This window comes from Podarcis pityusensis (assembly GCF_964106645.2).
Source record: "Podarcis pityusensis genome assembly, chromosome: 2".
NCBI lineage: Eukaryota > Metazoa > Chordata > Lepidosauria > Squamata > Lacertidae > Podarcis > Podarcis pityusensis.
The window spans coordinates 114,542,895-114,570,616 of NC_138029.1; the positions used below are offsets into that span (position 1 = coordinate 114,542,895).

The 27,722-nt window shown below is 48.8% G+C and overlaps 1 protein-coding gene across 3 annotated transcripts in view; it reads left to right on the forward strand.

Annotated features, from left to right (window-relative positions):
* Positions 1-10,870: 10,870 nt before the first annotated feature.
* EHMT2 (euchromatic histone lysine methyltransferase 2) overlaps positions 10,871-27,722 on the forward strand; it is a 39,555-nt gene continuing 22,703 nt past the window's right edge. For 2 of the 3 annotated variants that reach the window (XM_080991571.1, XM_080991572.1), the window contains exons 1-10: positions 10,871-11,110; positions 13,189-13,237; positions 14,764-15,003; positions 15,724-16,016; positions 17,638-17,710; positions 18,614-18,714; positions 19,518-19,661; positions 21,573-21,725; positions 26,571-26,685; positions 27,460-27,561. In XM_080991571.1, the coding sequence (XP_080847697.1) occupies positions 10,886-11,110; positions 13,189-13,237; positions 14,764-15,003; positions 15,724-16,016; positions 17,638-17,710; positions 18,614-18,714; positions 19,518-19,661; positions 21,573-21,725; positions 26,571-26,685; positions 27,460-27,561 (1,495 nt within the window). In that variant the 5' untranslated portion in view covers positions 10,871-10,885. The remainder of the gene's footprint in view (positions 11,111-13,188; positions 13,238-14,763; positions 15,004-15,723; positions 16,017-17,637; positions 17,711-18,613; positions 18,715-19,517; positions 19,662-21,572; positions 21,726-26,570; positions 26,686-27,459; positions 27,562-27,722) is intronic. The other variant, XM_080991573.1, reaches the window with a different exon arrangement.

The following is a 27,722-nucleotide window of genomic DNA, read 5'->3' on the forward strand; positions in this document are numbered from 1 at the left end:
AAAAACAGAAAAAAGAAAACAATTAAAAACAATACCACTGTGATGGGACGATGAGCTGCTTGTGTGTAAAATCCTAGTCCCTCAGAGTTTGGTCAAGTTTGCAAACCTCTGTCTGTAACGGAGCCCCTTAAACATGGCTCCGTCAGTCGCTGGCAGATTCCGACAGTGGTTGCTTTCGGAATCGCTTCCAACATAAAAGCTCCTTAACGGAAACACGTCTTCTGGACTCTCTGCGTGACAGTTTCCGGCGAGGAGTGGGTGTCCCTACAGGAGGTCCTGAAACCTCCCCACTGTTTTCGCTGGAAGTGTCTCTGAGCCATCCCTCCAGCTCCCTTTCCCTCAGCTCAGCTCCTCTCCCCCTACTGGTTCCCTCTTCAGCTGCTGAGTCTCTCCCAACCTGTGTGAGCCCTTTCACTTCCCTTCCTTCCGATGGCAGTTCCCTGACATCCACCTCCCCTCCAGGGCCCCCTTCATCCTCTCTCGCCCCCTCCTCTACGGGCGGTGAGGAGGCAAAACCCGGGAATGAACTTCCTTCATCTTCCGATGTCCCGAACACTTCTCTCCACCTGTTGCGGTTCCTGGTCTCGAAGTACTCCTCCTCCTCAGAGTCCATCTCCCCTTCCCCTTCCGATTCCGAGAATCCTTCCAACTCCTCCTCCTCATCGGTGGTCCCAAAGTATTCCCTCCGGAACCTCTCCACAGGCTGAGGTTTCCTTGGGAACCTTTGATGGAACGTTTCTATCAATACCTCGTCATTGATATCTTCTGCCATTACCCAAGTGTTTTCTGACTCCGGTTCTCCTTCCCACGCTACCAAATACTCCACCTGATCCCCCTTCCATCTGGCGTCGAGGATTTCTGCCACATGGCTGCTGCATTCCCTTTCTTCTATGACCGGTCCCCGAGTGGCCATCCCTTCTCGTCCCCCCTCATATGGTGACAGTAACGACCTGTGAAATACTGGGTGCAGTTTCATGTGGTTGGGTAACCGGAGCCTGAAAGCCACTGGGTTGACCTGTTGAATGACCTCAAAGGGACCCAATCTCCTGGGTCTTAATTTCTTACAACCTCCTTTGAACGGCAACCCTTGGGTTGACAGCCACACCCTATCTCCCACCCTTATGGTTTCACCTTCCCTTCGGTTCTTGTCTGCCTGCCTCTTGTATTCTTCCTTCGCCCTTTCTAAGTTGAGTTGGAGCTGACGATGGATTGCTTCCATTTCTTCTACAAAATGCTCGGCTGCCGGGACACCCCATCTCTCCCCTTCTCCCCCTGGGAAAGCCCTGGGATGACACCCATAATTAGCCAAGAAGGGGCTCATCCCTGTGGACACATTCTCGGCATTGTTGTAGGCAAATTCCGCCAGCGCCAACTTTTCTACCCAGTCATTCTCTCTGTCATTGACATAACACCTCAGGTATTGCTGGAGGACCCCGTTTGCTCTTTCCGCCTGCCCGTTGGTTTCAGGGTGCCGGGCAGTCGAAAAGTTGACCTCCACCTGCAGTAAGCTCATGAGCTTCCTCCAGAACCTGGAAGTAAATTGTTTTCCTCGGTCTGAGACCACCCTCAATGGCACTCCGTGCAACCTAAAAATGTGTTCTACAAATAACTTCGCTGTCTCTTCCGCCGTGACTGCATGCGAGCAGGCTACAAAGTGGCACATCTTTGTTAGTAGGTCTACCACCACCATGATGGCTGTTTTCCCCTTGGACTTCGGCAGATCAGTCATAAAATCTATCGACACTGCCTCCCAAGGTCGTTCTGGGGTTGGTAAGGGTTCTAATAGCCCCGCCGGTGCCCGCCTCTCCCCTTTGGCTCGCTGGCATTGCTCACACCCTCTTACATACTCCCGTACATCTTCCCTCACCTTAGGCCACCAAAATTCCCTGGTGACCAACCACATGGTTTTGTGTTGTCCAAAATGCCCCGCCGTGGGGCTGTCGTGCAACTGCTTGAGTACCCTCCCCCTTAAGTCTCCTTCAGGGATATACAGTGCCCCTTTGTAATACAAAGCTCCATTTCTTTCCTCGAAACCCCCTGGTTCCTCTCCCTCACCCCTAAGACCTCTGAGCTTATTCTGGGCGTATTCATCATTCTCTGTTTCCTCTACCAGTTCTCTTTGTCCCACCAATGCCGCCCCACACACCCAGCGGTCCTCTGGAATGACATGTCTCTCTTCTGGTGCTCCCTCCCCCTCCAAATATTCAGGTTTGCGTGAGAGAGCGTCCGCCCTAATGTTCTCTGGGCCTGGCACGTAACAAATCTCAAAGTTAAATTTGGAGAACTCCTGGGCCCATCTCACTTGCCGTTGGTTGAGCACTCGTGCCGTCCTCCAATACTCTAGGTTCTTGTGGTCAGTGCACACTTGCACCTTATGTTGTGCGCCAATTAGCAGGTGCCTCCATCTCCGGAACGCCTCATGAATGGCTAGTAGTTCTCGGTCATACACCGTGTAGTTCCTCTCGGATTTGTTCAGCTTTCGCGGAAAAAAGGCACACGGTCTCCACTCTGACTCCTCCTTCCCTGGCTGCAGAAGCACCGCCCCAATAGCTCTGCCTGATGCGTCAGTTTCCACTCTCATCGGTTTTTGTAAATCCACATGCAGGAGTTGTTGTTCCGAGGCGAAGGCCCTTTTTAGTTCCTCAAATGCTCGCTCCGCCTCCTCAGTCCAAACGAACTTCTTCTTACTGCTGAGACAGTCCGTAATGGGCGCCGTCAGGTGGGCAAAGTTTCGGATGAACTTACGATAGAAGTTCCCAAATCCTAGGAACCTCTGCACATCCTTCCTTGTTTTGGGTGTTTTCCATTCCAGCACCGCCTGGACCTTGCCGGGATCCATGGCCAATCCCTTGTCTGACAGGCGATACCCCAGGAATTCCACCTCCTTGGTATGAAACTGACACTTCTCCAGTTTCACCCACAGCTGGTTGGCTTGCAGCCTGCTCAACACTTCTCTGACGTCTCTCACATGCTGCTCCTCATTCTCAGAATACACCAACACGTCGTCTAAGAAGGCCACACAATTCTTGTAAAGCAAAGGCCCCAGGACGTGGTTCATAAACGATTGAAAGCACGCGGAGCCTCCTTAGGTCCAGTTTAGTAAAAATCTTTCCCTTCCTGACCCTTGTCAAAATGTCGTCAATCCTGGGCATAGGGAAAGCCACTGGTTCTGACACTGCATTTAAGGCCCTGAAGTCACACACAAGCCTCGGCTTGTTCGTGTTTTTTTTATCCACAAAAAACACTGGGCTGCCCCCCACCGCCCTGGACTCTCTGATGAACCCTCTCTTCAGGTTCTTGTCAATGAACTCTCTTAGCTCCTGCATCTCTCTGTCTGACATGGCGTACAGCTTGCCTACAGGGAGCTGTGCCCCAGGGAGTAAATTGATTTGACAGTCAAAGGGTCTATGCGGGGGTAGTTGGTCAGCTTCCCTTTCGCTGAAGACGTCGCGGAGATCTGCGTATTGTCGTGGTACCTTCACGTTCTCCGTTACTTCAGTCCCTGCTAGGGTGGCTTGGGCCCCTGCCAAACCCTTTCCCTCTTTGCAGTGTTCTAAGCAATGTGCTGAACCAAAAGAAACCACTCTCTGATGCCAGCCCACCAGCGGATCATGTAACGCTAGCCAGCTCATCCCCAATATAATGGGAGCTCCTCCCAAGGTGGCCACATTAAACGCTATCAGTTCGGTGTGCCTTGCCACCTTCATTATCATTGGGACGGTCTGCAAGCTGACTTCTCCTCCCAACAGCTCCCTGCCATCGATCGTGGTCACCTGCAGGGGGTTGCTTAAAGGGATCGTCTGTATCTGGTGTTCAGCTGCAAACTCTTTGCTCATGAAATTGCAGGAGCTGCCTGAGTCCAACAGCGCCTTTATCTTTAGAGGGTGTCCGTTTGGCAGCTCTAGCGCCACTTCTATCACTAGGGCGGGTTTAGGAGGTTCTGGCGTGGGCACTTTCACTGCTCTTTGGCCTGGCTGCTGTGCCCCGACGGTGGCAGCCAGGCGTTGGCTTTTACTTGCTTCGGTATTTCTTCCTCTCTTCCCTCCACAGCTCCTACCATCCCTTGCCATTCCTTCCTCTGGGGGCAGACTCTGGCAAAGTGACCTGGCTGTTGGCAGAGATAGCATTTCCGGGCGCCTTTTCCCTCCTTCTTTCCCCCTTCACTGGGCTTTGAAACTGCGCGCGCGCGCGCTGTTCCGATTTCCATCGGCTCTGCCGGCGGGAAAGTTGGCTCTGGAATGTCTGGAATGCGGAACTCCTTCCAACGTTCCCCCTTCCCTTCCCGCCTCTCCAATGCTCTCGCCTCCTGGCGCGCTCCTATGGTCAGCGCTGATTTGGTCAGCTGGTCCATAGACTCCGCCCTGGGCGCCCGGGAAAGTTCGTCTTTCACAGCCGAAGAAAGCCCTTCTTCAAAGAGCATTTGAATGGGTTCCGCCGATAGATCCCACCCCAATTTATGGATCAACATGGTGAACTCAGTCCAGTACTCACGGACAGATCGGCTCCCCTGTTTGCAAGCCATTAACTGTCTGCGGACCACTCCCTGTTCAATATCGCTGGAAAACATCAGATCCATGGCGCGAAAGAACTTCATCGTGTCCTTTAGGACGTCACTATTCGCTGCCATCAGGGGTCTAACCCAGTCTCTCGCCCCCTTTTCAAGATGCCCAATCACGAAAGCCACTCGTGATTCCTCGTCAGGGAATTCATCAAACTGCAGATTGAGGGCATATTGCATCTCTGTCCGAAAGCCATGATAGTCTTTGGGCTCCCCCCCAAACTTCTGCACCAATCCTGGTACCTTTCTGACGAGCTGGGTGTCTTTCCCCTTTTTGTCTGCATCCTGAGCCCTCCTCTCCTCAAGCCTCGCCGTCTGCAGCGCTAGCTGGACCTCCAACACCCGGTACCTTTCTTCCAGGCTTGGACCCGCTCCAGCTCCTGCTTCTCCGGTTCCGGCTGGGTTGCTCATGATGCCTTCTCCTGCACAAGCTGCTCACGAAGACTGTCGGAATGCTGTGATGGGACGATGAGCTGCTTGTGTGTAAAATCCTAGTCCCTCAGAGTTTGGTCAAGTTTGCAAACCTCTGTCTGTAACGGAGCCCCTTAAACATGGCTCCGTCAGTCGCTGGCAGATTCCGACAGTGGTTGCTTTCGGAATCGCTTCCAACATAAAAGCTCCTTAACGGAAACACGTCTTCTGGACTCTCTGCGTGACAGTTTCCGGCGAGGAGTGGGTGTCCCTACAGGAGGTCCTGAAACCTCCCCACTGTTTTCGCTGGAAGTGTCTCTGAGCCATCCCTCCAGCTCCCTTTCCCTCAGCTCAGCTCCTCTCCCCCTACTGGTTCCCTCTTCAGCTGCTGAGTCTCTCCCAACCTGTGTGAGCCCTTTCACTTCCCTTCCTTCCGATGGCAGTTCCCTGACAACCACCTTTTCATAACCACTTTTAAATTTACTTATTTTCTGGACCTCCTCATACCTCCCTCTTTTGTATTCCAGTTCAATTTGTTTGTCTGGCAATTTCTTTCCCTCTTTTTTAATCCCAATCCTTAATCTTAATATAATATAACCTTAAATTTTAACTTATTAAAAGGCAATTTTCCATTTCTTTTAACTTTTTTAATCCTAATCCTTAATCTTGATCTATATATATCTTTAAAGCCTGTACAGCTAGAAGCCACTTAATTTCAATCCATCATCACTCTAGCATTCTTTGGTGAGGCAACACTTAAAAAACACACCTGGGCCCAGAAGAAAATGACAACTACCTCCTGGGTGCAAATATCCCCTCCGCAGGCAGGGTTCCTGAGAAGGTGGTGGCTGCTTCACTTCAGACAGTCTTGGAGGAAATGGATAATCTCGGTCCATTTCAGTTTGGCTTCTACCGTAGGTTGGAATTGAAATAAACTCGGCCACTCTGACAGATGATTTGTATTGCCAAAGGGACTGGAGCTTGATCTCTCAGTGGCTTCTGATACTATTGGTCTCTTGTTGGACTGACTCCAGCTGCTAGGACTTGGAGGCACCATGTTAAAATTATGTCACCTTTACCTGCAGGACCAGTATGAGAAGCTGGTATGGGTAGGGGGGCTGCTGCAAGCTCAGCTCCATGGTGCTTGAGTTGTGGGGTTCACCCAGCTTCCATCTTGCCCCTCGTGCTGTTGAATATCTGCATGAAGCTGTGTGGTGAGGTCATCAGAGGTTTTGGAGCTGGAGGTCCCCAGCCTGTGGATAATGCCATCTCTTTTGACTCCGTATCGCTGAAATCAAGCAAGGCTTTGACAAAACATAGAACAGTGCTTGGCTGATGGGCTGGGTGAGATTCAGTAGGCCACAACTGAATCCTTCAAAATGGAGGCACTCTGTACTGGTGACCCAGGAGTTGGGCACCCAGTTCTTGATGGGGGGATAGCCCTCCGCTTGAAAGTAAAGGTGTGTAGTCTGAAACACGTGTTGCCCGAGGCACAAGCAACTTCAGCATCAAGGAGTGTCTTTTTCATAGCTACAGCTGGTTCACCAGATAAAGTTGTCATCCCTCTAGGGTTGCCATATTTCAAAAAAGTAAAAGTCAGGACACGTTGAGCTTTTTTAAGGAAACATCCCCCCCCCCAAGTTGTTGAGCCAAAACCCACAGTTTTTCAGTTGTCTAAGACGAAGCGCTGCCTTTCACAAAATTCACCCCAGACGTCAATTCTGGAAAATCCGGACGTAAGGCAGACCTAACAAAGGCAGCCTATCATGCCTTGGTAATCTCCTCACTAGATTACTAGAACATACTTTTATGTGGGGTTGCCCTTGAGAATGGTTTGAAAGCTTCAGCTAACGCAAAATGCTAGCTGATAATGCAGTGTTATCGCTCTGGTCTTGTCTTGAGAGAACTACACAGGCTAACAATTTGCGGCAGCAAAAATAAAAATAAAAAAGAGAGCTAATGCTGTATCGACAGAAGTACGGTGCCCAGCTCAAGGGAAGTACCATTACTATTCTGCCTTGGTCAGACCACACCTAGAATACTGTGTCCAGTTCTGGGCACCCAAATTTAGGAAGGATGTCGACAAGCTGAAACATGTGCAGAGGAGGGTAACCAAGATGGTCAAGGGCCTTGTGAGGAATGGTTGAAGGAGCTGGGTATGTTTTGCCTGGAAAAGAGGAGACTGAGGGGAGATATGATAAGACATCTTCAAATATCTCAAGGGCTGTCACGTGGAAGAGGGAACAAGCTTGTTTTCTCCTGTTCTGGAGGGAAGGACCTGAATCAGTGGCTTCATGTTACAAGAAAGGAGATTCTGGCTAAATGTCAAGAATAACTTTCCGTGGGATGGACTCCCTTGGGAGGTTGTGGACTCTCTTTCCTTGAAGGTTTTGACGCAGAGGTTGGATGGGCATTTGCCATGGATGCTTTGAGTTCAGATTCCTGCATTGCAGGGGGTTGGACTAGATGACCCCTGGGTACCTTCCTATGAATCTGTCATTTGGGTTGCACACACACCATACATTTAATAATAAATAATAATAATAAATTTTATTTATACCCCGCCCTCCCCAGCCAAGACCGGGCTCAGGGCGGCTAACACCCGATATAAAAACAAATTGATTGAAATACAACTTTAAAACAAGATTAAAATACAACATTAAAATACAGCCTCATTTCAATGGAAACTCAAAAATGTGTGTGGGGGGGATGAAAACGTCAAGTCTTTAAAGCACTGTTATACCTCTTTAGCCGTCATGGAGAACCTTGGTAACTAGCTTGTTAGGTGTGTTGACCTCACAGAGCTACAACTCCCAGCCCCAGGGTTCTTCATGACTGTTAAGAGGTATGATCGTGTTTTAAATGCATGGGGAGAGTGGAGCCAAATTCATGGCATCGACGATGGCTTATAAAACCCTAAACAAATTAGGACGGGGAGAATCTGTATGGTGTGTCTACTGCATGTCACTCGCTGCCTCTCACTCTTGACCCACCTCTCAAGGTTGTTGTGGGGATAAAATGGGGAGAACCCAGTATGCCACCCTGAGGATATACAGTGGTATCTCAGGTTACAGACTCGGCTAACCCAGAAATAGTGCTTCAGGTTAAGAACTCTGCTTCAGGGTGAGAACAGAAATTGGGCTCTGGTGGTGCGGCAGCAGCAGGAGGCCCCATTAGCTAAAGTGGTGCTTCAGGTTAAGAACAGTTTCAGGTTAAGAACGGACCTCCGGAACGAATTAAGTACAGTACTTAACCTGAGGTACCACTGTAAATGGAATAATATCTGAAGGGCTGTCCATCGCTAAAATTAGAACTGAAACCCACCTCATTGTTCCACAGGTTTCTCACAGGAATCTTGATTGACCGCTGTGAGAACAGGATGCTGAGCGGATCCATTGGCCTAATCCTGCAGGCTCCTTTTATGTTCCTATGCTGATATAAAATGAACGCAAATCCTAATCCCACTGACCTGGGGGTAGATCCCATTGAATTCAGTAGGCTTGATTGCAGTGTTAGACATCAACCAACAACCTGCAAACCTGCCCCCCCCCTCCACCGCTGTTGTTCACTATGTATCCAGATGAAGATTTGGTTTGATTTATTGCATTTCAGTTGGATCCCAAAGCGGCTTACAAACAATAAATAACAACCACATGATAAAACATAATAGACCGTCACAAACACAACATAATCATGTAAAATTGAAATTGAAATTGGAATTGAATACTTTATTGTCACTTGTACAACTTGTATACAGTGAGATTACACGAGCACCCCCCACTCAGCTCTCTTAGTCTTAATTCCCCTCATTTACTGACGCACACCTACCAAACCCGAGTCATTTGCCCTGTTGTTATCTTTTCATTCAGCAGCCTAACAGCCCACGGATAGAAGCTGTTCTTTACCCTGTTGGTGCGACTAATCATGCTTCTATATCATGGGTAGGCAAACTAAGGCCCGGGGGCCGGATCCGGCCCAATCACCTTCTAAATCCAGCCCTCGGACAGTCCGGGAATCAGCGTGTTTTTACACGAGTAAAATGTGTCCTTTTATTTAAAATGCATCTCTGGGTTATTTGTGGGGCCTGTCTGGTGTTTTTACATGACTAGAATGTGTGCTTTTATTTAAAATGCATCTCTGGGTTATTTGTGGGGCATAGGAATTTGTCCATTATTTTTCTTCAAAATATAGTCCGGCCCCCCACAAAGTCTGAGGGACAGTGGGCCGGACCCCTGCTGAAAAAGTTTGCTGAACCCTGTTCTATATCTTCTGCCCAAGGGCAGGAGATCAAGAAATTGCTAGCCAGGGTGTGAATCATCCCTGAGAATTTTCCTCACTCTCCTGAGGCCCTCGATGTCATCCAGCGGATTCACGGGACAGCCCATAATATCTTGTGCTGTATTCACCACCCTCTGTAGGCACTTCCTATCAGTTGATGTCAAACCAGCATACCACACTGAATAATGAAGAAATCATCAGTTGCACCCGTTGCAATCTGTATAACACCACAAAGCAGCAATTGAAAAATAAGCCAAACATCGCAATTGCAACAAAGGCCTATGATTGACAACTCATTACGGTGTTCATAATCTCTAAAACAATACTAACAACATTAAGAGAATAGCCACTGGAAAAACACACACAAGCTAAGCGCTGTCAAGTATTGCACAGTAACATTTGGGTTAGCCTAATAAGCGCACGGCCCCAGTGTGGGTTTCTGCAATCCCTTGCTGCTGATTCTGTTTTATTGCCTCTTGTGGCAGCGAGTTCCACAGATCCACCATCTGCTGCACGAAGAAGTCCTTCCTCTTCCTCTGCCTTGAATCGTCTTACAACATTCAGCTTCACCCGATGTCGGTAGTGGGAGAGACTCTTAATCTCACGGCCAGCGTGGGTTCGAGCCCCATGTTGGGGAAAAAAAATAAAATAAAATTCCTGCATTGCAGGGGGTTGGACTAGATGACCTTTGGGAATCCCTTGCCTAATATGATGAAGGCCGGTTCGGAATATTTTAAAATAATAACCCCGCGCCCACAGCCCTCAGATCCCTCCTGTGAGAGGAGCATAGCTGTCAACCGTCCCTTATTTGGCGGGGAACTCCCTTATCCCAGCGCCATGTCCCGCTGCTGTCCCTTATTGATGATGTCCCTTAAATTCCCCGGGTTTCATGTTCGCCCGGCTCGGGAGGGAAGCAGCAGCTCGGGTCCTCCGCTGCGAGAGAGAGAGCGTGCACGAGCTACCACGTCTCCGTCTCTCCCTTTTCCCCCTCAGGGGCACGTCGTGAGGAGGCTGCTGGTCCCTTATTTTCTGTAAGTTGACATCTATGGTTGCAGATGACTCTGGGATTGCGGCGCTCATCTTGCTTTAATGGCCAAGGGAGCCGGTGTTTGTCCGCAGACAGCTTCCGGGTCATGTGGCCAGCATGACTAAACCACTTCTGGCAAACCAGATCAGCGCATGGAAACGCCGTTTACCTTCCCACGGGAGCAGTACCTATTTATCTACTTGCACTTTGATGTGCTTTCAAACTGCTAGGTTGGCCGAGCAACGGGAGCTCACCCCGTCGCAGGGATTCGAACCGCTGACCTTCTGATCACCAAGCTCTGAACCCACAGCACCACCTGCCTCCTGAAGGCAAGTTAGTTAGGTCTAAATAAACTGAGGCACCACTCCACTGTCACAATACTGCATTAATGCAATATATTCATCAGTTTTGTCTGCCCCTCTTCTTTGGTGGGAGTTGTAGACCCTTAGGATCATCTAGTCCAACCCCCTGCAAAACACAGTCAGTGGCAGCCAAAGCAGCATGGCTCCATCAGTGCCGGATTTACTAAGCCAAAATCCCTTATTTTGGCTGCTGATCCCTTATTTTCGAGGCTGCTGGTCCCTTATTTTCAAATCTGTAAGTTGACAGCTATGGAGTGGAGAGAGGCAGGGGGTTCATCTGCGCGCCATCGCCCCCTCCCTCCTTCCCTCTTTGTCTGGGCTGAGCCGAGCGAAGGCGCTGCCCCTTTAAGGGGTTCCCTCCCCTTCCCCTTTCACTCTCCCCGCGCCCGTGACGTCAGTGCGGGGCCGGCTCTCCTGCTGCTGCTGCTGCTACGGCGCGAGGCCATGGAGGCTGCGGGAGCGGGACCCGCGCAGGTTGGGGACGCGGATGGCGGGGCGGGAGACGGGGGGCGGGGGGGGGGTTCTTTGCAAAAATATTTATTTCTAAATATCAGGAGAGCGGGAAGGTTTTCCGATTGCCCCCGGCCTCCCATCACTCGTGGCCTCCTTTTTTTTTTTGGCTCCCCATTGCAAACTGGGAGGGGCTTCCTTCACATTCGGAAATGCAAAAAAGCAAAAAATAAAATAAAAATGTTGCATTGATCCGGAGCGCGGCGTGGCGGGTCCGGGGCGTCGTTTCCCCACTCGATCCGATCCCGGGAGGAGTGGTCGTGATTTGCAATGGGGAGGTGGGGGGCGATCGCGCTGGTTCGGAGCAGCCGCCGTCTCTCTCTTGCAACGAGGAAGGGAAAGGGTGAGAAAGGATTACTTCGGGGCGGGGGAGAGGAGAGTAGGGATCCGTCGGGGTGGGGGCGGGAAGGACGGGCTTTCGTCCTTCTTTGACTTCTGAGCCATCCCTTCTCGGCATATGCTCCCTTATTTCCTTCCCGTCTGACCTATGCCCGCATTTGCAACCTACCCCACGTTGCAACTCGTGGCTTTCAGCCTCTGTTTCAAACAGATCCCCAACTATCCTTCCCCAAACGCCCCCCTCTCCTCCAACCCTCTAACTAGAAGAGTTTGGATAGATTCGATCCTCTCTCTCTTTGTTGGGGACTTAATTTCGCAGAGAGATCCTATTTCATGAGAAAGTCTGGAAATTTTCTTCCCAGTATATAGTAACAGTACATCCAGTGTGGATTTGCTATGCACTGTCCACACAGATGGTTTTATTTAATCAGTCGCTCTGCAATGCTTCCCTTATATCATTGTTGCTACCTGGAAGGGCTCTCTGTGAACTTCACTGCTACCAGAATGAGGACAAAAGCAAAACAACCCCGAAACATTTGTGGAATGCAAAGTTACAGGATTTCAGCAGGAAGCTGTGGGACATGCACAGATGGGAAAATAAACTCTTTGCCTTGGAACTTTTGCAGCCGCAAACAGTATTGAAAGTGAGATCACATATAACCATCATGAGCACAGATAATCGTACATAATCTGGAGGGACCCTTGTTTAAAACAATCAAACGCACGTTCTTATCATGATATTATGGGCTGTCCCCTGAGCCCGCTAGATGACATCGTAAGGGATTGATGCCTTAGGAGAGCGAGAAAAATTCTCAGGGACGAATCACACCCTGGCCAGCACCTCTTTAATCTTCTACTCTCGGGCAGGAGATATAGAAGTATAATCAGTCGTACCAACAGGCTAAAAAACAGTTTCTATCTGTAGGCTGCTGAACGGAAAATAATATAGTGCAACTATATGCCTTATGAGGAACGGCTAAGAGAGCTGGGCATGTTTAGCCTGGAGAAGAGGAGGTTAAGGGGTGATATGATAGCCATGTTCAAATATATAAAAGGATGTCACATAGAGGAGGGAGAAAGGTTGTTTTCTGCTGCTCCAGAGAAGCGGACACGGAGCAATGGATCCAAACTACAAGAAAGAAGATTCCACCTAAACATTAGGAAGAACTTCCTGACAGTAAGAGCTGTTTGACAGTGGAATTTGCTGCCAAGGAGTGTGGTGGAGTCTCCTTCTTTGGAGGTCTTTAAGCAGAGGCTTGACAACCATATGTCAGGAGTGCTCTGATGGTGTTTCCTGCTTGGCAGGGGGTTGGACTCGATGGCCCTTGTGGTCTCTTCCAACTCTACGATTCTATGATTCTATGCAACTGACTTTCGGGGTTGGTGTGTTGTGCGACAAGCACACAAGATCGAGTGTTTGTGTGTGGGGCAGGGAGGCTCGGTTAATTTCATCGTACGCAGGTTGTACATTGACAATAAAGGCATTATTATTAGTAGTAGTATTAGGTTGTTTATTATAATATCCATCATGATTAACAGTCAAATCCCTTTTCCTAGAGAACTCTGGGATTTGTAGCTCTGTGAGGAGAATAAGGGCCTCTTAACAACCCTCAGCAGTCTTAACAAACTACAGTTCTCGTGGTTACTAATAAAATGGAAATCAGTCTGAGTTTTTAATCTCTGCTTTCGCCCCCTCCTCCCAGGCTGTGACAGGGGCGGCGTCGCTGGTGGAAGTGAGACCGGACGAAATAGGTAGGTTTTTGTGCCTGCCTGCCTTGGGAAGGGGGGGGTTTCTGGGTTTTCTTCTTAACAGCCCACCCACATTTGAAGCCTGCTGGCCCCAGAGTCATCCTAGATCCATGTAGCTCCGTATTTTCGATACGCTGACTGGCAGCTGTTCAAGGCAGGAGTCTTTCCCCCAGGAACTGAAATACAGTGGTACCTTGGGTTACAAACGCTTCAGGTTACATACGCTTCAGGTTACAGACTCCGCTATCCCAGATATAGTGCTTCAGGTTAAGAACTTTGCTTCAGGATAAGAACAGAAATCGGGCTCCGGCGGCGCGGCAGCAGCGGGAGGCCCCATTAGCTAAAGTGGTACCTCAGGTTAATAACAGTTTCATGTTAAGAACGGACCTCCGGAACGAATTAAGTACTTAACCCGAGGTACCACTGTACAGAGCCAGGATCAAGGTCCTTGTGTTCATTTACAAAGCTATAAACTGCTCCAGGGTACACTGGAGACCACCTGATCCCAGCTGGATCACCGAGATCATATTCAGGAGCAGCGTCGGCCTTCCCTCGAGTTTGCGAGGCTCATTGGACATTAACGCGACGGTTAGCGTCGTCAGCCTGGTCTGGAGGAATTCAGCAGTCTCCTTCTATTTTAACCTTTATCCATTTGCTGAAAAATTTTCTACGCTGCCAGCTTCTGTAGACAACTAGGAGAGCAGCTTCTAGGAGAGCAGCTTCTGTAACAGTCAGCTGAAGATGTGTGGTTTTAAATTTCCATGCGGTTTTATTGTGCCTGTCATGGTTGTCATGCTCTGATACATTTTAACAAAATGCGGTGGACAAGTATTTTTTAGGAATACAGTGGTACCTCGGGTTACATACGATTCAGGTTACAAACTCTGCTAACCCAGAAATATTACCTCAGGTTAAGAACTTTGCTTCAGGACGAGAACAGAAATCACGTTGTGGCAGCAGGAGGCCCCATTAGCTAAAGTGGTGTTTCAGGTTAAGAACAGTTTCAGGTTAAGAACAGACCTCCAGAACGAATTAAGTTCTTAACCCGAGGTACCACTGTAGATAAATAACATGATCTGCCTGCAGTGTGGCTGCTTCCACTGAGCTATGGTGGTAGGGCATTGGAATACAGTGGTACCTCAGGTTACATACGCTTCAGGTTACATATGCTTCAGGTTACACACTCCACTAAGCCAGAAATAGTGCTTCAGGTTAAGAACTTTGCTTCAGGATGAGAACACAAACCGGGCTCCGGCGGCGCGGCAGCAGCAGGAGGCCCCATGAGCTAAAGTGGTGCGTCAGGTTAAGAACAGTTTCAGGTTAAGTACGGACCTCCGGAACGAATTAAGTACTTAACCCAAGGTACCACTGTAATGCATGAGGCTGTCTTATACCTAGTACTGTCTGCATGTAGTATTGTCTGCACTGGCAGGCAGCAGCTCTCCAGGCAAGGACTCTTTCTGCATGCCAGGCAGTTTCTCTGCTGCTCAGCTAAGCGTCTGTGTGTATGTGTGTGTCTCCTGCTCCAGGCGTGGTGTCGTCCAGAGATGGCCCCGATCCCTCTTCGGGGTCCTTGTCTCCTCGGAAACCCAAAAGTAGCTTGGGGGGAGCGGGAGATAACCCGCTGGGCTCCAACAGGAATGGTGAAGAGGGAGCACGAGCGCAGATGACCGGGAGCACTAAGGAAATGGGCAGGATGTCGCCCGAATCGGGGGGTGTCTCTGCTGGTCCAAACACCAGCCCTAGTCCAGGGAATAAAGGCCTGCCAGGTGAGGTGGAAGGAAGCAGGGAGCTGGGGTGTGTGGCAGCAGGACCTGGTTTAAACTGCTGGTTTTGACCAATAAAGCTTTTTGCATGACTCAGGACCTCAGAACCCCCAAGAGCTGCCATTATTATTATTATTATTATTATTATTATTATTATTACTGTTTATTACTTGTACCTCACCCATCTGAGTGGGTTGCCCCAGGCACTCTGTTTTAACTATTTTTTAAAAAACAAAATTCAAAATTAGCTTTTCAAATTTTTCAAATTCTTTTAAACACCCATCAGAACATTCATCTCTGTTGACTTCCCACCCACCGTTCCATGTTTTTCTTTTCCTCCCTTAAAATGCTTCTATGTTGCTTCTGTTTTACCAATTTATACGTTAATTAAAAATTTTGAAACTACCATTTCTCATCTGCTGCTGTACTTCAAATCCTGCACACGTTTTAACATGTTCTACAAAATATTTCCGTTCTTCGGGAAACTTTTCTTCATTCTGTTCTTTTAATTCTCGCAGTCTACCATCTCAGCATATTCCATCAACTTCATAAGCCGTTTTTCTTTCGTTGGGACCCTGTTTGGACTGTGTGTTTGTGCTTTTGTCTTGCGTTTTTATCTTGCGAACCGCCCTGAGACCTTGCAGCGTATATAAATCTGATAGATAAATAAATAAAATCAAACAAAACGGTTAAAGGCCGCTTGCTTCTCTTCCTCTGTTTCAGGACACGCCGCCAAGACCTTCCCATCGTCCCCTAGCAAAGCAGGAGGGACCAGCCGGGCAAAAATGTCCCTCACCGGAACCAGCAAGTCCCCAACGTCTATCCAAAGTTTGGCCATGCGTCTGTTGAGTATGCCTGGGTCGCGACTTCCTGGGGATTCTGGGACTCCTGCAGCAGAAGCCCCAGCCCCAGCCCCGACACCGGCCCCTGCTCAGCCTCCAGCCCCGACCGTGGAAGAGGCCAAGCCAAAGGTTCACCGGGCCCGGAAAACCATGCCCAAACCCAACAGTGGACAGGTAGGGAGCACCGCTACCTTCTTGCTTTGTTGTTGTTGTTTAGTCGTTTAGTCGTGTCCGACTCTTTGTGACCCCATGGACCAGAGCACGCCAGGCACTCCTGTCTTCCACTGCCTCCCGCAGTTTGGTCAAACTCATGCTGGTAGCTTCGAGAACACTGTCCAACCATCTCGTCCTCTGTCGTCCCCTTCTCCTTGTGCCCTCCATCTTTCCCAACATCAGGGTCTTTTCCAGGGAGTCTTCTCTTCTCATGAGGTGGCCAAAGTACTGGAGCCTCAGCTTCAGGATCTGTCTTTCCAGTGAGCACTCGGGGGTTGATTTCCTTAAGAATGGAGAGGTTTGATCTTCTTGCAGTCCATGGGACTCTCAAGAGTCTCCTCCAACACCATAATTCAAAAGCATCAATTTTTCGGCGATCAGCCTTCTTTATGGTCCAGCTCTCACTTCCATACATCGCTACTGAGAAAACCATAGCTTTAACTATATGGGCCTTTGTCAGCAAGGTGATGTCTCTGCTTTTTACCAGACAGAAACCTCAATGTATACCCAAGTGTTTGGCCCTTAACCTGACGGGTGTTCGAGATATTTGTCACCTCTTTCTTCCTCATCTGTTTAGCAAGGTGGGTTTAGATCTCTCCGTTTACATGTATTGGAGATGCGATTTTTAGGATTTATTCTGGTTTTTATACAGTGGGACCTCGGGTTCCAAGGGACACGGGTGGCGCTGTGGGTTAAACCACAGAGCCTAGGACTTGCCGATCAGAAGGTTGGCGGTTCGAATCCCCGTGACGGGGTGAGCTCCCATTGCTCGGTCCCTGCTCCTGCCAACCTAGCAGTTCGAAAGCACATAGATAAATAGGTACCGCTCCGGTGGGAAGGTAAACTGCGTTTCCATGCGCTGCTCCGGTTCGCCAGAAGCAGCTTAGTCATGCTGGCCACATGACCCGGAAGCTGTACGCCGGCTCCCTCGCCCAGTAAAGCAAGATGAGCGCCGCAACCACAGAGTTGGCCACGACTGGACCTAATGGTCAGGGGTCCCTTTACCTTTACCTTTACCTTGGGTTACAGATGCTTCAGGTTACAGACTCCGCTAACCCAGAAATATTACCTCAGGTTAAGAACTTTGCTTCAGGATGAGAACAGAAATCGTGCTCTGGCGGCGCGGCGGCAGCAGGAGGCCCCATTAGCTAAAGTGGTGCTTCAGGTTAAGAACAGTTTCAGGTTCACCCAATTTCTGTTCTTATCCTGAAGCAAAATTCTTAACCTGAGGTAATATTTCTGGGTTAGCGGAGTCTGTAACCTGAAGCATCTGTAACTCGAGGTACCACTGTACTGGACTGAGGCCGCACCAACACTTTGAATTGTGCCCGGAAACATACAGGGACACAGTGAAGATCCTTTAGGAACAGCAGTATATGGTCCATTATGGTTCTTAGTTTGCCCATTAGAGTAAAAGTTAGTTGAATACAGCCACAGTGTCATCCAAGTCACATTTACATTGGGCCACCCAATAACATTGTTCTCTTCAATTGCCCTGTACATACCAATCTACCCTGTGTGAAGTTGCCAAATGCAGAAAGGTTAAAAAACCTAATCTTGGCTGTAACTTTTCTTTCCGAAGGTCCCCGAAAAACGAGTCTCTGAGATGTTGCATTTCCGAGTCTCCGATGACCTCAGGAGCATTGAAGAACCAGGTATGGTCTTGGCGGTGGTCAATCAACATTTATCTGGTGCTCTCCAGATATTTTCGACTGCAAGTTCTGGAGGGTGGCAACACAAGAATGGGCCTTTTCTGTGGTGGCCCCCTGCTTGTGGAATGCTCTCCCTAGGGAGGCTAGTCTGGCGCCATTGTTATATAGCATTAGGTGCCAGGCCTTTTCTGTGTAACCAGGCCTTTGGCCTTTAACTATCTGTGGCCTTTTAGAATTGGGAAAGATGATTGAAATGTATTTGTCTTTCCTCTTGGTTTTAATGTTTCTATGTGTAGGGTTGCCATATGTCCAGGAGCGTCTGGACGTATGGCAGCTCAACAACTTTTGTCCAGATTTTCACTGTTGGAAATATGACAACCCTAATCTATGTGGGAAGGGACGTGGGTGGCGCTGTGGGTTAACCCACAGAGCCTAGGACTTGCCAATTGGAAGGTCGGCAGTTCGAATCCCCGCGACGGTGTGAGCTCCCGTTGCTCGGTCCCTGCTCCTGCCAACATAGCAGTTCAAAAGCACGTCAAAGTGCAAGTAGATAAATAGGTACCGCTCCGGCGGGAAGGTAAACGGCGTTTCCGTGCACTGCTCTGGTTCGCCAGAAGCGGCTTAGTCATGCTGGCCACATGACTCGGAAGCTGTACGCCAGCTCCCTCGGCCAATAAAGCGAGATGAGCGCTGCAACCCCAGAGTCGGTTACGACTGGACCTAATGGTCAGGGGTCCCTTTACCTTTAATCTATGTGGGGGTTTTGGGTTATAAGGCACTTTCCATCACCCTGAGCAAGATAAAGGAACTAATATTAAATAATGATGATGATGATGATCTTGTAATCCTAAACTTCTGGAGTCTGTCAGAATTATATTTCCATTTCCTCTGCTTTTCCTTCCAAAGAGGAACCTGCCAAACGTAGAAAATATGATTATATGGCTGATGCCCTGCACAAGAGGATGCCCCTCTCTCTCCAGCGGTCAAGTCCCAGAGCTACAACTGAGGTACGACTCCTTTCCCCCTTTGCTTTTCTTCAAAGGTTTATACATTGTAAAAAATAAACATTCAGATTATGTCAGGTTCTGATCAGGGCTCTCTATCGATAGAGTAGAGAAATCTTAGCTGGTCAATCTGACCATTTGTGGTGGATCTGCAGGGCAGTCCTATGCATGACTACTCTAAAGTCCCATTGAATTGAATGAGACTTGCTCCCAAGTCATTGTGTACATAGGATCACACCTGTAGTCGATTGACTTGATACCTTTTTCAGTCAGAGGCCCACACTGAGAAGACCCTGCAGTTCCCTCCCAGAGTGGTTTAGGGAACTCTGGGAAATGTAGCTCTGTGAAGGGAGGAGAGGGCGCCCTAAGAAGTCTCAGCACCCTTAACAAAATGTAGTTCTCAGGATTTTTGTGGGGAAGCCATGACTGTTTAAAATGGAACAATCGTGCTCTAAGTATGTATTGCAGATGGGGCCTTGGTTGTGAAACCAGCCTTTGGAATTCCCTTCCTGAAAGGTTTTTCTGGCCACTGTCTGTGTTTTGTTCTGGAGATTTATTATTTTATTTTATTTTTTGGTGCCTAAGGGTGTGTGTGGGGGGGCCTCTATAATTTGTCCTGGCCTTTTAGTTTAACATGGTTTTATGCTGCCATTTTTAACTTGCTGATTTGTAACCCGCGGTATCTTTTAAACTGTTGCTTTTATTTGGTATTCCTGAGCTTTTGCCATGCATAAGCCGCTCTGAGCACTACGGTTATTGAGTGACTAACTATTACCACCAGCGCATAAACATTTCTTCCTTCCCAGATCACTGTGACGGAAGAGATGACTGCTCCAGCCACTGCCTCGCAGGAGGAAAGGAGTCAAGAATGGGAGACCGAGGTGGGGGATGACTTCAGCCTCTTCTACGACAGCTACTCCGTCGACGGCCATGTTGATTCCGACAGCAAGGTAATGCCAAGCAAGGCAGGGCTTGTCTCTCATAGGGCAGGTGGCGCTGTGGTTTAAACCACTGAACCTCTTGGGCTTGCCCATCGGAAGATCGGCGGTTCGAATCCCTGTGGCGGAGTGAGCTCCCGTTGCTCTGTCCCAGCTCCTGCCAACCTAGCAGTTCGAAAGCACACCAGTGCAAGTAGATAAATAGGTACCACTGCGCTCTGGTTTCCGTCACAGTGTCCCATTGCGCCAGGAGTGGTTTAGTTATACTGGTCACATGATCCTAAAAGCTGTCTGTGGACAAATGGTGGCTCCCTCGGCCTGAAAGCAAGATGAGCGCCGAACCCCATAGTCGCCTTTGACTGGACTTAATCGTTCAGGGGTCCTTTACCTTTTACCTTTTGTAGGGCTGAGTGGTAGGTAAGAACATAAGCAGAGCCTTGACGGATCAGGCAAAAGGCTTATCTAGTCTTGTAATCTGGGGAACCGGGTTCGTGTCTCCGCTCCTCCACATGCAGCTGCTGGGTGACCTTGGGCCAGTCACACTTCTCTGAAGTCTCTCAGCCCCACTCACCTCACAGAGTGTTTGTTGTGGGGGAGGAAGGGAAAGGAGAATGCTAGCTGCTTTGAGACTCCTTCGGGTAGTGATAAAGCGGGATATCAAACCCAAACAACTGTTTTCACTTCATGGAGTCCCTCAGGGCTCTCACCTTGTAAGGCCCTTCACCAGACCTGCTTTGTGCTTCTTCTTTGAGCACTTTTGCCTTGCTGGAATGTGCCCTTGAACTCTGGCTTATCTGAATGGAGAGATAAGGGCGTAGGAAGCCCATTTAGCTCAGTGTTGACTGCACTGACTGGCAACAGCTTTCTGAGATTTCAGGCAGGGAGATGGTGGGGATCGAGGCCGCGACTTTCTGCATGTAAAGCAGATGCTCTTCCACTTAGCTGCAGGCCTTAACACCTGAGAGATGCAGGTGTGTGACTATAGAAGCCTCTGCCTTTTTTGTGGCTTGAATGTATCCTATTGTATAAGGAAGGATTTCCCAAACTTGGGTTTCCCGCTGTTTTTGTAGCACAACTCCTATCATCCCTAGCAAGCAGGATCAGTGGTCAGAGACACTGAGAATTGAAATAACAATAACAATAACAATAATAATAGTAAATTTATTACTTATACCCCGCCCATCTGGCCGGGCCTCCCCAGCCACTCTGGGTGGCTTCCAACAGAATATTAAAAACATAATAAAACATCAAACATTAAAAACTTCCCTAAACAGGGCTGCCTTCAGATGTCTTCTAAAAGTCAGATAGTTGTTTATTTCCTTGACATCTGGTGGGGAGGGTGTTCCACAGGGCGGGTGCCACTACCGAGAAGGCCCTCTGCCTGGTTCCCTGTAACCTCACTTCTCGCAGTGAGGGAACTGCCAGAAGGCCCCAAACCAAAATTTGTAGTCCCAAAACAGCTGGAGACCCAGGTTTGGGAAACCCTGGTATAAGAGCTACATCTGTTCTGATCACTTTTGCCTCTGGTCGTGCCCCTCTGGTCAGGCGGCCTTCAGAAGTTTTCCTGCTAAAAAAAGAAGAAGAAATTTGCCTGCAAGGGAATTTGGCCCTCTGGTGGAGAAATGTTCCTCATCCCAAGTCTGGATTGCCTGAGGTATAGATGCTCTGTGGCTTCACAGAAAAAGGATGCCCATAAGACACCCAAATGTTCAGAATATTTGCCCTGAGAAACTGACCGCTGGTTTTCCTAGGACTAAGGTAGCAAAGGACCATTAGGGCTGTGTGAGGCCATCCTGTAGTTGTTTCCCCAGTGAATGACATGTGCCCTTCTCCCTCTTGACAGTTGTAGCCGTCTCCTGTTCAGCGTCAAAAGCACAGATTTCTTAATTTATGCTGTTGCGCATCCCCTTTTTTGCCTGACAGTCTGATGCAGATGTTGCTGGAGAGCATATGAGTGAGGAGGAAGAAGAGGAGGAAGAGGAAGAGGAGGAAGAAGAAGAGGAGGAAGAAGAGGACGACGAAGATGACGACGAGGAAGAAGATGAAGACGAAGAGTCGGGTAACCTCTCTGACAGGGTAGGTTTAGGCTTGCCTTTCCATGTTTTCAAATTCTCTCTTTCTCCTTTTAACCAATCTTCCTCAACCAGGTGTCCTCCAGATGTTTTGGACTACAACTCCCATCAGCCCCGGCCAGGAGAGCTAATGGTCAAGGATCAAGGGAGTTGTAGTCCAACAACTTCTGGGCAGCTAAAGGGCAGGGAAGGCTGCTTTTCACTACTTCGTCTTCTATTTCATTGCATTCTAAATTTTAATTCCACTTTCCCCACTCGTTGTCACCCCCCATACTATACATTTTCATTCCATTCATTTTTGTTTTTAACCTCTTCTTGGCTCCCCCCCCCCCCCATTTTTCTTCCCTTTCCTCTATAATTTGTTTTTCTGCATTCACATTCTTCGCTCCCTTTCCAGTTACAATCCTGTGTGTACCTGTGAGTGAGTCCCATGGAACTGTGGGAGCTTAAACCCTGAGTAGACATGCAGTCGGCTTGCTATATGCAAGCCTAATTGATTGTTAACCCTCTCTGGGACAAGGGAATAGCAGGGAGGTCTCCCAACAGCTCTCAGCACCCTTATCAAACTGCGGTTCCCAGGATTCCTTGGGAGAAGCCACGGCTGTTTAAAGTGGTATCAGAGTTGTCAGGAGCCAGCCAGCAATAAATCACAGGGTGTAAATGAAGTTACCGTATTTTTCGCTCTATAGGACACACTTTTTCCCCTCCCAAAAGTAAGGGGAAATGTGTGTGCGTCCTATGGAGCTAATGCAGGCTCCTTTTTTTTTTTTTTTTAATGATATTTATTGAAATTTTTTTTTAGAATTACAAAAGAGAACAACGCAGAAAAAGAGAAAGAAAAAGCAAAGGAAAAACAGACCACATCAAACAATACAAATTCAAAAAACAAAAATACACCACAAACACTCAAAAACAAACCCATCATTCTCAAATCCTCAACTGTCATTACCTTCTTTCTTTGACCTCCTCCTCCTCCCTTTTTTTGTATCCTAGTTGTTAATTGTCGCAGCAAATCCTTTCCATATTTCATAATATTCTGTCATTACATTACCTTAATCTATTTTAATCTTATCTTACTATAAAAAACCTTAAAACTTAAAACTTAATTCTTATTTTTACCAACTTCTCATAACCATAATATTCTTACATAATTCTTTAAACATTTTTGCTAAAGCCAAGTAATTTCGTTCCAACATTTTTCTAACATTCATCAATTTTATAAAACAATCCTAGTAGTAAAAAAAGAAATAAAAACAATCCAATCTTCATCCAGCGTCCCTTCCTCCTGGTCCCGGGTTTTGTCAGTCCTTATTATCCCATCGATCTAGCGCATTAACCTGGTAACCTTGTATCCGAGGCCCTTAAGTCTCTTCCATGTCCCTTCCGCTGCTCTTCTTCATATTTATAACTGTATTTTCCTTTGTCTCCTGCTCCTTTCACTCGTAGGACTCCAGCTTAACAATGTTTTTGACCCTTCTCGACAAATCAGCCCCTTTTCCATAGCCCACGCTAAACTCTATGTGGTATTTAAGAACATGTTTCAAAATCCCTCCAAAATTAAGAGCCCCCGCAACCCCAAACATCTCACGGCCCATTGCCAGACTTGAAAAGTCCAAACATCCCTGCATAGGGGGATCTATCCAGCCCCCCATTTCCAAACCAAACCGAACTTTATCTTTCCAAATCTGGCTTTTTCCAAGTTCATTTGTCAAATCCAAAAGCTCATGTTCCTGCTGGGCCACAGCTCCCTCCATCTCTGGCGCCCAAGATTCAGCAACATCCTCTTCCCTCATCTGTTCTGTCAGGGCACACTCCTGATTTAATTCCTGGGTGGGCTCCATATAATTTCCCACTGCCTGTTCAAAATTTCTGATCGAATCAGTCATCAAATCCGTCTTCTCATGTAGCTGTTCCAGTAGGGCATTTGTTTTACAGAAAGCACACAACAGAGCTTCTGAATACATTGTCCTGCAAGGTCAAAAATCTATTCCCATGATTGTAATCTGTAACAGCTGCAAGCTCCCCGGAGTTGGTTACAGTTTCACAGTCTCCCTCTAGGGGGAAAACTTCTATTTGTTCTTTCTTTTTCTTTTAAAGACAAGTCTAACAACAAAGTTTCCTTTTTCAGATATTTTGTCAATATTTGTTCCTTTAAAAAGCGAAGGGGAACAATGGAATCAATGTTTTTCTTTTTATAGCTATCTGTCAAAAACGTTTGTCTCTGGTCAATGAGCTTCAAAAAACGTCAGTCCTGACACCCCGCTCCAGGATCAGGACGGTGGAAAGTTACTTTACTTTACACTCACTTCTGCAGGTTTAAACAGTCCGAAAAAATCCCCCCTCTTCTCCTGCTTCCGAAGGGGGTTCAACAATTTTAAATGATGAAAGTTAATCTTTTACAAGCGATTTTCTGAGCTCTAGTTTGCCATGTCTTTGCTTTAATCTATCTACAAAGAAACGGAAGGCTGACTTCCTGTTTAGACCTTCCCGTTTCAGTGCCAAATTGAGGTAAACTTTTAAGTCCAATTTTCCTTTCTGCTCACAAGTCCTTATTTAAAGTCCAGTTGTCTGAGTTTAAGTACTCACGGGTGATTATTTTAGAAGCCAAATTGTCCCAGAAAAAGGCAGCGCTCTCCGGCAACGGCTGTGCGGCTTCGCTCCACGGAAGAAGCAGTTGACTCTCGGCACCGCGCCACTTCCCCCTCTTCGCTCCGGAGCCCGTTAGTGGGTTCTTTTGTGGGTTGGGGGGGCGCTAAAGGTGCCCGCCGAGTCCCATGGTCACAGGCTTCATCCGCCTGTGATTTTTGAAAGGGTCCCCGCTTCGCCGTAGCGGAAAAGACCCTTTTCGTGTGGAGCTAGTCCCTCCAGATCAGAGGGAGTCTGCCATTGCCGATGGCGCCACCCCGGAAGTCGGAGCTAATGCAGGCTCCTTGGCTTCAGCGATAGCAACGCGAAGCCTCCGAAGCGCAAAGGGAGCGCTTCCTCCGCGCTCTGGAGGCTTTGCGTTGCTTTCGCTGAAGCCTAGAGAGCAAGAGGGGTTGGTGCGCACCGACCCCTCTTGCTCTCCAGGCTTCAGGGATAGCCGCCTGAAGCCTTTGGAGCGCAGCGGGAACTCGCGATGCGCTCCGAAGGCTTCGGGTTCCTTTTGCTGAAGCCAGGAGAGCAAGACACTCCTGGCTTCAGCAGAGAGGGAGAGCTGCGCAGCGCCCCTTCAGCGAAGCGGGAGGAGGAATGGAACGGGCTCCGTTTCTCCTGCCGCTTCGCTGAAGGGGCGCTGAGCAGAGAGAGGGATAATTCCCCCCCCCCCGTTCTCCCCCTTCTATGGTCCGGTGCGTCCTATAGAGCGAAAAATACGGTAACTCTTTATTAGACGAAACAAGGTCAGCTCAAGGGTGCCAGGCCTAATGAATACAGCAACTCTTCTTGGTAGGTCTTGCTCCGTGGCATAGCTGTCAACGTTCCCCTTTTTTTAAGGGAAATTCCCTTATTCCAAATAGGATTCCTCTCAAGAAAAGGGAAAAGTTGACAGCTATGCCCTGTGAGGCAGTTGTGGGGACTGAAGGTCCTTGCCTTCCCACCGCTGCCTAAGTCTCCTCCTCCCCTGGGTCCTTCCCAAGCAATCTGAGACTCCATTGCACACCTGTCTCTGCTCCTCCCTCTTCATACCTCTTCTGGTCCTGGGAGACCAAGGCGGAGGGGAGCTGGTTGCAGCAGGAGGGGGAGACACTTTGACTTCTTCACCAGCCTGACTCATCTCTGCCTCTTGGCCCCCCTCGCCTCCTGATTCAGGTTCCGTCTCTGATTCTGGACTTTCTCTTCCTCAACTTCTTCCTGCTCTCTTAGCCCTGTGACCTCTTCAGCTTCCAACACCTCCTCCTCCCAATTTTCTCCCTCTGATCACTCATTGTTGTCTCACCACCTCTCCCCAGGCTCAGAGCCTTCTTCCCTTGGGGGTTCCCCAGTTTCAACTGTGTGGGGTGATTGTGGCCTCGGTATAATAATAATAATAATAATTTATTATTTGTACCCCGCCAATCTGGCTGGGTTTCCCCAGCCACACTGGGCGGCTTCCAACAAAATATTAAAATACAATAATCTGTTAAACATTAAAAGGTTCCCTAAGCAGGGCTGCCTTCAGATGTCTTCTAAAAGTCCGGCAGTTGTTGTTCTCTTTGACATCTGGTGGAAGGGCGTTCCACAGGGCGGGTGCCACTACCGAGAAGGCCCTCTGCCTGGTTCCCTGTAACTTGGCTTCTCGCAGCGAGGGAACCGCAAGAAGGCCCTTGGCGCTGGACCTCAGTGTCCGGGCAAAACGATGGAGGTGGACACGCTCCTTCAGGTATACTGGTCTGAGGCCGTTTAGGGCTTTAAAGGTCAGCACCAATACTTTGAATTGTGCTTGGAAACGTATTGGGAGCCAATGTAGGTCTTTCAGGACCGGTGTTACATGGTCCCAGCCACCAGTCTAGCTGCCGCATTCTGGATTAGTTTTAGTTTCCGGGTCACCTTCAAAGGTAGTCCCACGTGGAGCGCATTGCAGTAGTCCAAGTGGGAGATAACCAGAGCATGCACCACTCTGGCGAGACAGTCCGTGGGCAGATAGGGTCTCAGCCTGCATACCAGATGGAGCTGGTAGACAGCCGCCCTGGACACAGAATTGACCTGTGCCTGCATGGACAGCTGTGAGTCCAAAATGACTCCCAGGCTGCGCACCTGGTCCTTCAGTGTAAGGCAGCTCCTTATATGTTCCTAAGTGGAGAAGCCAGAGGTGGAACTTGAGGCCTTCCGATTGAATGACAGCACCTTCCTCAGACTTCGTTTTCTCACCGTGCTCCTTTTCCTGCTCCAGAGTGCCGCCTCCAGCTCCAAACGAAAGGCCAGGAAGCGCTGGCGGAACGACAGCCCCTGGGTCAAGCCGATGCGAAAACGGAAGCGCAAAGAACCAAACCCCAAGGATGCCAGAGGTGATTGCTTGTCTGATGGCTCCAGAGCCAAGACCTGGGATGGGAGGGAGAAAGTTGGGAATATGAAGGTTACAGACGCTTCAGGTTAAGGATGCTTCAGGTTACAGACTCTGCTAACCCAGAAATAGTACCTCGGGTTAAGAACTTTGCTTCAGGATCAGAACAGAAATCGGGCAGCGGCAGCGGGAGGCCCCATTAGCTAAAGTGGTACCTCAGGTTAAGAACAGTTTCAGGTTAAGAACGGACCTCCAGAAAGAATTAAGTACTTAACCCGAGGTACCACTGTACCAGTAAGACCTGGTTGCGGAACCTCCAGATGTTGCTGGACTCCATCTCCCATCAGCCCCAGTCGGCATGGCCAGGGACGATGGAAGCTGTGATCTCACAACATCTGGAGGGCCACAGCTTTCCCCACTTTCCCCCCTTGTAGTGCTAAGTAATACAAAACCCATGATGTGGCATGTTGTATATTGGCCAGCCCCGTCCAGTGTATCCTCAAAGCACTTACAGACAGAGGCTGTACTGCTCCGTCTATAGCCCCAGACGATGTTAAACCGCCATTTCCCAGAAGTCCTAGACGGCATGGCCAATGGTAATGGATGATGGGATTCGTAGTCCAATGATATTTGGAGGGCCTCCGTGAGGTTCGACATCCTTGCAGCGGAATTTGGCATGAATTTTTTAAAAAGACGGAAGTGCAGAGGCACCTGGCAGGCTGGAATGGTTGTCTTCCCTTCCCTTCGGACATTATTTTTTCTCTTTCTCCCTCTCCAGGGCTGAATGGTGGCCCAGCAACCACACAGAGCGAGTACACAGAGGTGCCTCTTGACTGTTTGGAGCTGCCCAACCAGGGAGCGCTGTCCCCCAACCATGCCGGTGCGTCCAAACCCAGCTATGAATTTGTGGGTTGGGTGGCTTTGAGCAAGCCTTGTTCACTACTTCCTTGTTCGCCTCTTGCGCTCGCTGGGACTGATGGGAGTTGTAGTCCAAAACATCTGAAGGCCGCAGGAGGTTGACCTAAGAGAAGTCTTCATGCC